General features: G+C 42.3%; 1 protein-coding gene across 8 annotated transcripts in view; it reads right to left on the bottom strand.

The window, feature by feature from the left end:
* Ttc7b (tetratricopeptide repeat domain 7B) overlaps positions 1–12128 on the bottom strand; it is a 242201-nt gene that overhangs the window by 73714 nt on the left and 156359 nt on the right. For all 8 annotated transcript variants that reach the window (XM_046440663.2, XM_046440664.2, XM_046440662.2 and 5 more), the window contains 2 exons: positions 11734–11806; positions 8875–9035 (listed from right to left, as the gene is read on the bottom strand). In XM_046440663.2, coding sequence (XP_046296619.1) covers positions 8875–9035; positions 11734–11806 — 234 coding nt within the window. The remainder of the gene's footprint in view (positions 1–8874; positions 9036–11733; positions 11807–12128) is intronic.

The following is a 12128-nucleotide window of genomic DNA, read 5'->3' as shown; positions in this document are numbered from 1 at the left end:
CTCTTTTGAAACTAAAGCCCATACATTTTAAAACACAAACACAAAGTTTGACAGCAAGAGCTCACTAAAATTTCTAGGATAATCACTAAACAACCACTACCAAAACAGGATATTTATTTTCCATTTGTAAAGGAAAATATGTAATAAAACCATAATCAATCTAAAAGAAAGTAGGAAAGGAGAGTAAAATCGATATCTTAACAATGTTAGGTCAAATTGAAAGCACAAATGAGATGGTAGATCTATATAACACAAATGGTTCAGTATTTATAACAAATGGAAATGAACAAGACTGTCAGCCTGAGTTAAAAAACAAAACAAAAAACAATCAACTATATGAAGAGTACAAGAGTACATCCAAGGGCCAGAATGTGGGCTCAGCGGTAGAGCACTTGCTTCACATGGGTGAAACACTGGGTTTGATTCATAGCACTGCATATAAATACAAATAAAATCAAGGTTCATGAAAAACTAAAAAAAAAAAAAATTTTTAAAAAGAGTACACCCAAAACATGAAAAATTCAAAGAAAATATAAAAAATATTCCTAACCTATAAAGATATAAGTGTATGTTTGAGTACTGTGTACACACACATACATGCAGGTATATATGCACATATTTGTATCTATGTATATGTACATATTTATGAAGATATGTATATTGATAAAATATGTATATATGTGTGTATATCATAGAAAATAGAATTCGAGGCAAAATATGTGTCTTACAACACAATAACAAAGGGTTAGAGGGCTGGGGTTGTGACTCAGTGATAGAGCACTCACCTGGAAGTGCGAGGCACTAGGTTCGATCCTCAGCACCACATAAAAATAAATAAACAAAATAAAAGTATTGTGTCCAACTACAACTAAAAAAAAAAACAAACAAACGGGGTTGAGTATTCTAGGAAGACAGCAATTCTAAAGTCATATGCACCTTAATTGCACAACTTAAAAAATACATAAAGCAAAAATTGGTATGCATGTGCAGTGAAATAGGTCAAACTGCCATCCTAGCAGAAGATTTCAGCATAATTCCTCTTAATAATTGATAAAGTAGACAAAAAACCCCAGTGAGAATAAAGAAGATCTGAAGAGTAGAGTTAGCAGCTTAGCCTAATAAAATATGTAAAAATCACACAACAAATGCAGAAAACATTCTTTTCAAGCACACATGGAATAGTTACATGAAGTGATCACATACGGGCCATAAAGCAAACTCAACTAATTTCAAATTCAGATAGATTATAGATTCTGAACATAATTCAGTGAAGTTAAAAGCCCATAGCAAAAGATAAGTTGAAAAACTCACATATTCAACAATCATAAAACACACTTCTAAAACAATGGGCTAAAAAAGAATAACAGAAAATTTAAAAATATTTAGAACTAAGCCATAATAAAAATTTCACATATTGAAACTTGTGGTTTACAGCTAATTTATTGTTTAGAGGGAAATTTTTAGTCTTAAATGCTTAGGTCAAAAACAAACAAACAAAAAACCTTCCAGAAAGAAGAAAACAGGCAGGAAATAGTGAAAATAAGAACAGAAATTCATGAAAGAGAAACTAAACATACAATTAGACAAAGAAAAAAAAAGCCTGTGGTTCTTTTGAAGAGATCAATGTAACAGACAAATATCTGATAGGACTGTCCCCAAAAAAAGAAAAGGTGCATTAATAGTATTAGGGATGAAAACCTTAACCACGGGCACTGCAGACAACAGGGGAATAAAACCCATTTCAACAGCTTTATGCTGGTCAAAGTCAAACTCAGATAAAGTGCAAAATCCTCACACAGACATTTTATATTACAGCTTCTGTATCACACACAATCAATGAAGAAGTAGAAATCTGAGCATCCTATAATCACTTTTAAAAAGCAGCATAATAAATATTTCCATAGAAAAAAAGACCAGCCCCATATGCTTTTTTGAATGAATTCCACCAAAACCTAATATTCTAGGTAAAATAATTCTAACTAATCTTACACAAATTATCCCAACACACTCAATAAAAGAACTACTTCAGATCATTCTTATGAGGCTGGCTTAACCCATAAGTTGCCAAAACCTGACAAGAATAAAAAAAAAAAAAAAAAAAAAAAAAGAAAAATTAGAAACCTATTTTGCAAGTGAACATAAATGCAAAGTTCTTCTAAAAATTAGTAAAGCAGCCAGGAGTGGTGGCACATGCCTGTAATCCCAGGGGCTCAGGAGGCTGAGGCAGGAGGATCGTAAGTTCAAAGCCAGCCTCAGCAATGGTGAGGCACTAAGCAACTCAGTGAGGCCCTGTCTCTAAATAAAATACAAGAAAGGGCTGGGGATGTGGCTCAGTGGTTAGTGCCCCTGAGTTCAATCCCTGGTACCAAAAAAATTAGTAAAGTAAGTCCATAAAAAAGCTAATTTATCATGGCCATATAGGGCTTATTTCATAAAAATAAGGTTAGTTTAATCCTATAAAATATCAAATAATATGTATTCACAGATGAAAGGAGTAAAATCAAATATCTCAAAGACACAGAAGAAGTATCTGCTAAAATTAATTATCAATTCATGGTTAATTAAACAACTCTTAGCAAACCAGGATCAAGGAAAGCTCCTTAATCTCGTAAACAATATTCATAAACAAACACGACCTAATGGCAAAACACTGAAAGAACTGTGACTGTGCTGAAGGTCCTGGCTACACAGTCAGGCAAGTTAAAGTTATTATCTTTGTAAACATTCTAAACTAATTGATAAATAAATTATTTGAATTTTTAAGAATTTAGCTGAACCAAGAAGAATGTACAAAAATCAGCTGCCATTCCACACACTTGCAGCAAGAAGCAATTTGATTAAATATAGCCTGCACCCATGTGCCCTCAACAGAAGTGTGAAAACTTTTTCAGGTAACTTCAAAAACATCCAGGAAAATGTAGGCAAAACCTTTATGAAGAAAATTTACTTCATAAAAGAAGTTTTAAAGGTTTAAATAATTAGAGAAATATAATGGCCAGGAATTAGGAAACCCACTATCATAGATCCATAATTCTCCCTAAATGGAGTGATTAAATTAAATGTAATCCCAATTAAAATCTCACAGATATTTTGTGGGACTTGACAAGCTGAACGGGAACTCGTGTGAGAGGCCTGAGGAATGGAAGCTACCAGAGCCTGCCACCTGTGAGGGGCTGTCGGGGCCAGGGTGGCAGCGGGACCAGGGAGCCAGACAGCCTGCACACTGCCCAGCCTCATGTGAGAACCAGAAGGGTGGACGACAGGGAGAGAATGTCACCACGAGCTACTGGACAACCAACATCCACTCGGGAAGGTCACACTGGTCCCCACATACACAGGCTCTGGATCAGCTCCAGAGGTGAGGAACAAAACAAGAAAGCTCTGAGGAGGTAGCTCAGGAGGCCACCTCGCTCTTGGAGAAAGGCAAGGCTTCTTATGCTGGATACACGAAGCACTGACCATCAAGGAAATGATCGACAATTCAACTACTTTAAAATTAAGAACTTCTGCTCAGCAGAAAACAAGGATAAGAGAAAGCAAAGGCAAACAAGGCAACTTGGGAGAAGACTTCCGCAACACACAGCCAGCAGAAGGACACGATATTTTACAAGTTGGTCAACAAAAGGCCCATCCAAGTAGAAAAGAAGAAAGGCTTCTATGGAGAAGCTCGTGTATATGTCACACAAGTTTAGAAAAGCTAAATGACTAATAAATAACAAAATGTGCACTCTCGTCAGTAATGAGGGTCACGTAACTAAACTCACAATGTGATGCCATTCACCTACGCTCAGACTGCCAACATACCGTCCAGGCAACACCCATCAGGGGTGTGCAGAGCCACAGGGGCTCTTGGGTATTGATGCAAGTGTGACAGCATGACTGCTTTGAGAAGCAGTTGGGAATTCTTTGGTAAAGTAGAAGATACACATATCCTCTGACCTAACAACTTCACTCCCAGGGACACACCTGGGGAGGCCCTTGAAATGGTGCACCAGGAGAACCGAAGAGAGCACTGACCGTGGCATGGGGCATGACAACCCACATACCTATTTACAGTGACTGGATAAGTAAATTTAGTTCATACAATAAAACACAATTCCGAAGTGCAAATAAATGAATGATTGCTGCATGCATCAAGGAGGAACCTCAGGATCAGAATTCTAAGCAATGAAAGCAGGTAGCATAAGGATACACTGAGTATGACTCCATTTTAAAAAATATATAAAACATGAAAACTAAAATATTTCATTATTTTAGAGTACAGACACAGTGGTATGGAGACTTAAGAGAATGCTCAATACAGAATTCAGGACATTGATTAACCTGCCAGGTAGGGTGTGAGAAGTGGCTAGGGAGAACACTCGTGTAATAACAGGAAATACATACCCACAGGAAGCACATATTTACATACAAATAATACACCTGGGCAATTCATAGGCAGCATTAATGTTCTTTTTCTTAAGAAATGGGTATAACAGGGCTGGGGATGTGGCTCAAGCGGTAGTGCGCTCGCCTGGCATGTGCGCGGCACTGGGTTCGATCCTCAGCACCACAAACAAATAAAGATGTTGTGTCCACCAAAAACTAAAAAATAAAAAAAAAAAATTTAAAAAGAAATGGGTATAATAGTTAGTTTATCATTATTTTAAATGTTAAATAAGTATTCTTTTGCTTCCGTTCAATATTTAGTAACAAGAGCTTTTTTTTTGGTACCATGAATTGATCCAGGGGCACTTACCACTGAGCTACATCCCCAACTCTTTTTATTTAGTTTTTTAAAGTTGAGACTGGGTCTTACTGAGTTGCTTGGGGTCTCACTAATTGCTGAAGCTGGCTTTGAACTTGTGATCCTCTTGCCTCAGTCTCCTGAGTTGCTGGGATTATAGGCAGGCACCACCTCGTCCAGAGCCCAGCCTTACTAACAACAATTTTAAAGGATTCTGAAATATCAAATTTGAAGACACTGTAGTACTGTTGGTGGTAATAATATGAATCCCTACTGATTATTGAGTGATTAGTGTGTTCAAATGCCTTCAATGAACTAACAAAATCAATTCTTGCAATAACCTTCTGAGATGTGTTATTTTTACAAATAATATTTATTATATATTATTATGTAATATTACCACATTTTATAAATGAGGAAATGAGATAGACAGATTTGGTGACTTACTCAAAAGTGGAGGAACTGAAGTCCTAAGCCAGGTTTTTTGTTTTTTTGGTTTTTTTTTTTTTGCCTCTTAAATACTACAGAAGATCCTTCCACATTCCTTTCCTTCTATGGAGAACCGTATAATACCCAGAAAAATGGCTGCTTCTCCAGAGTGGTGAATTTATCTCTGCAATTCCTCTAGGAAAGAATTCCTGGTTCCCACAATCCCTACATGTAGGAAATTCTTCCCAATTGTTGAAATCTGTTGTTCAGTCTCAGTTCTGCTTGGAGTGATAAAATGGCTGAGATGATGCCTCTCAGCAAACAGCAAGTTGGTCCTGTTAAGCTTATTCAAAGTACTTAAACACCAACTTTTACCATTTCATGGTGACAATAAGGATGACGTGTTCATCAGCTTTCATCATTGTAATGAAATACTTGAAGCAACTAACTTATAAAGAGAAAAGGTTTGGGGCTGGGATTGTAGCTCAGTGGTAGAGTGCTTATCTGGCAGGTGCGGGGCCCCTGGGTTCGATCCTCAGCACCACATAAAATAAATAAATAAAATAAAGGCATTGTGTCCAACTACACCTAAAAAATAATTTTAAAAAATAAAAAAGGAGAAAAGGTTTATTTTGGCTAATAGTTCCGGAGGTTCTTTAGTCCAAGATTGCGTGCCCACCCCATTGCTTTGGGCCTCTGACTAGGGCAGCACATCATCACAGGAGAGCAGGGTGGAGCAAACTTCTCACATCATGATCCGAGAAGCAAAAACAGGCAGGGTGCAAGGGGATGAGCTAGGGTCCCATAATCCCTCCTGAGACACACTCTCAAGTGGCCTAAGGAGCTCCCACGAGACCCTATCTCCTAAAAGTCTACACCACCTCCCAGAGTCACCACCCTGGACACCAAGCCTTTAACACGTGGACAACTGGAGGACACTCATCTAAACCACAGAAGATGATGCATGGTTTGAATATGGTCTGAGTGTCCTCAGGATTTCACATGCTGGAGCCTGGTCAGCAGCACGGCAATGCCGGGAGGTGGCGTATCTTGTAATAACTGAGTCACTGGAGCACGCCCTGGAGTAAGTGATAGAATTCTTATGAGACTCCAGTTAGTTCTCATGCATGGGTTGTTATAAAAGAACCAGGCCAGCCTTCCCCTTGTGTGACTGCATATGTGTTTAAAAATTCTCTGGGTTCCTGTCTCACTGTGTGATCTCTCTCTCGCTCTCTCTCACAGTGCTCCCACCAGGATGCCATCTGCTGTGATGTCATATACTCAAGGGGGCCCTCACTGGAGACGAGCAGAAGCTATGTTCTCTTGAACCTCCAAATGTGTGCTAAATAAATCTCTTTTCCCTACAGTTGCTAATATAGCCTCAGATGTTTTGTTATAGCAACGGAAAACAGACTAATACAGACAGGTATCACTGGTGAGATCAGCTGCTCCTGTGAAGCTCCCAGCTGTCTGATATGGCAACTGTTCAACAGGTGGACCAGAGTGACCCTAACTGGGACTTTTCACTTCCCTGTAGCAAGACCTGACAAAACAACTACCATATACCCCATCTGCTAGGTGTGACTGGTAGCGCCAAGACTCAAAGCAATTCCCAGGCTCCAGAGATTCTACAGTTCTTCTGGGGACAAGCTTGTCACAAACAAATAACATCACACAGTGGCTGGGACAAGTGCTCACTCACTATTGTTCAGGTTGGTGTTGAAATGTCTTACCCAGGTTGGGAAGAAACCATGAGATCCACTGACTACACCTGGCCTCAACTTTTACTAAGTAAACCTCCTCCTTTGGGAAGAAGTTCTGTCCCAAAGGAAGAAGTACAAGTATTCTAAAGGCAAACAAGTCTCGGGCTGCTCTCAGTCCTGCAGCCATGCGCTTTGCTTCTCCAGCTTAAGGCTTAACATTAAAATAACAGGCTTGCATTCCTGAAATATCTCCTCTGCTGTTCCTTATTTCTACTACTTGAAAAGGCTGTCAGCTGCTGTCACTTGGAGGCACCACCATACTAGCTGCCACTGTTGACTGCTTACTGTGTAGTGTGGCTTATTAGTTTAATAAACCTCCTCCTGGAGGACACCTTGGGCTGTGGGAGCAGGAATCACATGCCAGAGTCTAACATCTAGTGAAGACAGGGTGGGCGTGCGCATGTGCGTGCTTGGGTGGGCAGGGGGGAATGGCACCTTATAAACACTGAGGGGAGAAACTGAGTTCAATTGTATCAGGTTGTACTTCACTGTATCCGGATGGGTAAAAGACCAAATATTTTTAAAAGTATTTTAACCATTTTAAGGTTCCCTGGGCTAAACATCTTGGGAGAACATCCAGAAAGTATGGTTGTGCAGAAGAGCAAGGCTGAGATCTACCAGAAGCAGAACACACTCACTCTGCACAAATAGCTGAAGCTACAAAAGCAACCTCTGGTCAGAGATTTCCTGGATTAAAACAAGAATTCTGTGGATGGTGAGAAGAGAAACGCCCTTTCACTGAAGACAAAGAAATGTTTGTAATGGAAATTTGTGAACCAATTTCCTAGGAGAGCTGCTGAAACACACTGATTAAAAAACCCAGTGAGGTGAAGAGGCAGAGAAATAAGGCAAAGCTGACCCACTTAAAAGTTTGCCACCGCACTTACTTCTGAAAGTGAAAAAGCCTGTAGGGCCACCCTGGGCAGCCTTCCTTCCCTCCTCCCCGTCACTGGTTCTGCCACCATGTAGACTATTAGACTTTCCAGCCTGCAGGCGTGTGGACTGTGTCTGGCCACTGTGTACGGATTACCAAGTTACCACCACTGAGGATGAAATGGTAACCCAGTAGCCCAAAGGCAATGTTCTCCACAAAGCCGACCCCACTGTATGGATTCCATGAATTCCAGATTCATGAGCTCATTAAAAATGTGATTCAGAAAAGAGATGTGAAGTAAATGGGCAATTCAAGCATATGACAGGTTACAATTCTTAGAATGTATACAAATGTTGATTGACTTTTTTAAGTTATTCCAGTTCCTAGAGAATAAAACTAAGGCTTAAGGAGGTAAGAGATCTTAATCAAAGTTGCTGCAGTAGCATAACCAGCCAGAGCTCCTGGCAGCCCCTGGTGAAACAAGACAAGCTAGCCACAAAGCAAAGCTGGCCAAATTCCAGTCACTAGAGTTCAACAGACATTTCACCACATCCAAGTGCATTGTATTTTCTTAATACTTTTCTTTAAACGGCTAAACATTTTCAGTCTCCCCCTAAGCAATAATTTTCATGAAATCATGCTTTGATACACAATATATTTTTAATGAAAACCTAAAAATGTATAATTATTAAAATATTCATCTATCTACGATCCATATAAAATCATCCTGTATGCTCCAAGAGTACACGTGGGGACAGAATGGCTGAAGCAGTTCACCTAAACAGGGATGACCACACGCCACATTAGAACGACCTAGCGGACTAAGATTGTTTTTCATTATTAGGAAAAATAAATAAATAAAGGAGATTTCTCTAGGTGTGTAATATGAATTGTAATGCATTCTGTTGTCATACATGACAAATTAGAATTTAAAAAATTTAAAAAAAAGAGTAAAGGAGATTTATATTATTTACTCCCAGGATGTCCATGAGGAGCTCACTGGACAAACTGGAAGGAGGAGGGGGAAGGAGTCCATTTAGTAACCTCTGAGGAAGGGAAAATCAAAACCCGTCATCACTTACATAAAATTTTCGGGGTATTCACTCAGGGCCATGTCAATGATGTTGAGCGCGTCGTGGTAATGCTTTTGTGCTGACAGTAAGAGGGCTAGGAGGTGCAGGGAGTTGGCATCATCGCCCTGAAGTTGAAGAGCTTGGCGGACGTACCCTAGAGCCTCTGGTATCTGGTTTAAAACATAACCAAAAAGAATTTTTTAACACACATGCAGTCACACAAGAAAGAGGTCATCGTGCAATATCTAGCTCTAAATGTCAGGACCTGTGTCTCACTGTGCCATGTTTGCACTTTAAGCTAAGTCTTCCTGGCAGGCCCTGGATACAAACCACGAACAGGAAAATAGACAGAGGGAGTGGGATGGGCTGTGAAGGGAAGCAAGAGTCCTGCTTTTCTATACCAACACCATACCAAATCTCTATTTCTCCCTAAATAAGCGTTTCTTGTTTTTTTCTCCCCCAGAAAATGGATCTACTTTTGATTATGTCCAAGATGATTCCACTGTAAATGGAAACACGGACAAACTGCCAGGGGGTTTTAGTGGAATTAAACTGCTGCGGCTGAATTATTCTCATTTTTTATAGTATTTATGACATTGAAGTACTTAATATTTGTCATAAAAATTTAACAAAACTTTCCAAATGATCAGATGTCCAGATCTCCATTTGCCACCAAGGAAATATGAGAAAAACAAAACAAAACAAAACCCCACACCTTTCCAAACTATAACCCAAAATAACTGGATGCAAGAAACAAATTGCAATGCCACATACAAAGCAGATGTACCCAAATTCAGGTGGGACAAGATACAACCTTAACCTTTAAATGCAACAGCTGTCCAAGATGTTCTTCACAACCACTCAAGCACTGGGCTGGCACCGTGTAAACATGGTGGATACCTGAATACCCCAGAGTCTGGGCAGGCAGAACAGGGACTAGGGGGAATGAGAATCTGAAGCTGGATTTCAAAACAGAGCTGGGGACAGAAGTATTCTTTTGCAGCCACCCCATGGACTCCTTCCCACCTGGAATCCAGCACCGGATGGGGCCTCCACTCAGATCCATCCAGCTCCCCGACTTCCCCCTAAGCCCTAGGAACCTAGCCCTTCACTAGAAACCATGGCTTCTGCTTTCTGAACCTATTCCTTTTCTTCCTCGAGCCTCCACTCTGTGTGGACGGAGATGATAAATGCTTTCTGCTTTGGAAACCAGCATCATGGCGGCCAAGATGGAAGGGAGATCAGCTGGCGCCATCCTTCATGTACAGGGAGGAACTGAAGTCCAGAGGTGAAAGGACTTGAGCACGTCACCCAGCTGTTGAGTGAGATGAGATGACTCTAGATCTTCTGATTCCTCTCCATGCTCTCCCCCTGGTCAAATGGTATTGGCTTCGAAGGCAGGAGGCTCACGACCTCAGTGTCCCTGGTCAGCAAGGAAACACTCCCTGAGAGCTATGGGGTTTGGGTACCACGTGTGGCCGTACTCTTGGCCTCCATCTGCTAGCCACTCCCTGCATGACAACCCACCATGGGAACAACACTCAACGTGGTGCCATGGGAAGGGGCAGAAGGCAGGCTGTACTCATAGTGTCGATTTGTAGGGATGACCAGAGCAATAGGGACAAACTGAGTTCAAAAATCAGGCCGGCTGACCTGAGGGAATTTAAGGCTGGCTCCTTTGTTTGGCGCGTCACAGTGGGTGCTGATCACTTATCAGGCAGTGTGCCAAGTGCCAGGCCATCAGCCAGCCCCAAAAGCAATGATGATGACAGACCTGGGCTCCTGCCCTCCTGGCATCTCAAGCTCAATGGGAAAGACTAATAATGAAAAAGACAGCCGTGCAAGAGGAGGGAGGGCAGGCTGCTAGAGGCTTTGCAGAGGAAGGGAGGGAAGCTCTTGGTGAAGAAGAGACCAAGTCAGTGCTCGGCTCACATCTGTCCCAGCAGTAGTTCCTGATCAATTCAGCTGTGAGCCACACCTTGCCAGGGGAGAGGACCTTTACAGAGGGGGTGTCTTGGTTTCCTCCATCCCCGGATGGCCAATGGGAGTCACTTCTCCACATCACTCCCAGGCAATGGGGAAGTGAGACACACGCTTCAGCCCGGCCTTCCCGAGAACGGCATGTCTGGGGAGCTGACCTTTGATTCACCCTCCCAGGCAGCACTCTGGAATGTGCTGGGGTCACCACCAGTGTCTTGCACCTGGTGGGTAGGCAGGCATGTGGCTAGTTTCCAGAACAGCTGGGAGGGGACACCAGGGTAGCACTCACAGCCTTGGGAAGAGTGAAGGCCAGCAAGGTTTGCCCTCTAGCACGGAAAACACTGCTGCATCTCCTGCTACAAGTAGTCACGGGGTGCAACTGCACATGTCTTCCGTGCATTCTAATGGACCTGGTATCTTTGTATCTGCTGGCATCTTCCTGTCAATGAAGGATGCCCTCATGACAACCAGCCCCATCCAGTGACTGAATTCCTGCCATGCAGCCCAGCACTGGGCTCTGCTACCCTAGCAAGGGACAAAGGCTCTTTGATGATTGCAGGGACCAGCGTAAATGCCATGTTCTGCACCCCATGTTGTCAACTGAGGCCCAGGCCAAGAACCTGCCAGATTTGTAAAACCCAACAGATTTGTAAATTCAATCTCCAAAAGTAGACCCTGGAACACCTGTGTTTTCACGGCTCATGCTCACACTGACCAAAACTCCAGAGTCTCCTCTGGGAGGAGTCAGTGTCCTCTGGGAGGAGCCCCTGGCTCCAAGTCAGCCTCAAGAGAGTGAGGGAAGGTCACCTGCCACCTCAAGCTGTGGAGCCGAGGGAACTGTGCAGACTAGAAGCGTCGCCAGGGTTAGGGAACATCACGGAGACTGACCTGTCTGGAGATGGCAAGCTGCAGAGCCAGGTAGAAAGCTGCTTGGTGATCAGTAGGTGACAGGCTGTGGGCCCTGAAAGAGCATTCATGGCCATTAGTACACTGGGAGAGGCCACTTTACTTCCGATCAAAGAAGCAAGTTCCTCTACACCTCATCATCATGCCACCGCCACGGAGGTAGTTTCTGTGATGACGTTCTCCTCCCTGTCCCTTAACCAATGCAAAGCGTTTCCCTCTGACCGTGGTGTAGAGGAATGACAAGGAGCACGTTTCTGCCTCTTGTCTAGTGTCTAAAAGGCAGCCAGTGCTCCAGGCCTTGCAGAGGGACCGCGAGTGGAGAATCCACAGGCCCTAGGTCTGGCCTCCCCGACAGACGCTTCCTTCAGGCTGGGCAG

This window comes from Marmota monax, unplaced genomic scaffold (assembly GCF_021218885.2).
Source record: "Marmota monax isolate L192 unplaced genomic scaffold, Marmota_monax_Labrador192_F-V1.1 WCK01_AAM20220418_F8-fsc00017, whole genome shotgun sequence".
Classification (NCBI taxonomy): domain Eukaryota; kingdom Metazoa; phylum Chordata; class Mammalia; order Rodentia; family Sciuridae; genus Marmota; species Marmota monax.
This window is presented reverse-complemented; position numbering and strand designations above follow the sequence as displayed.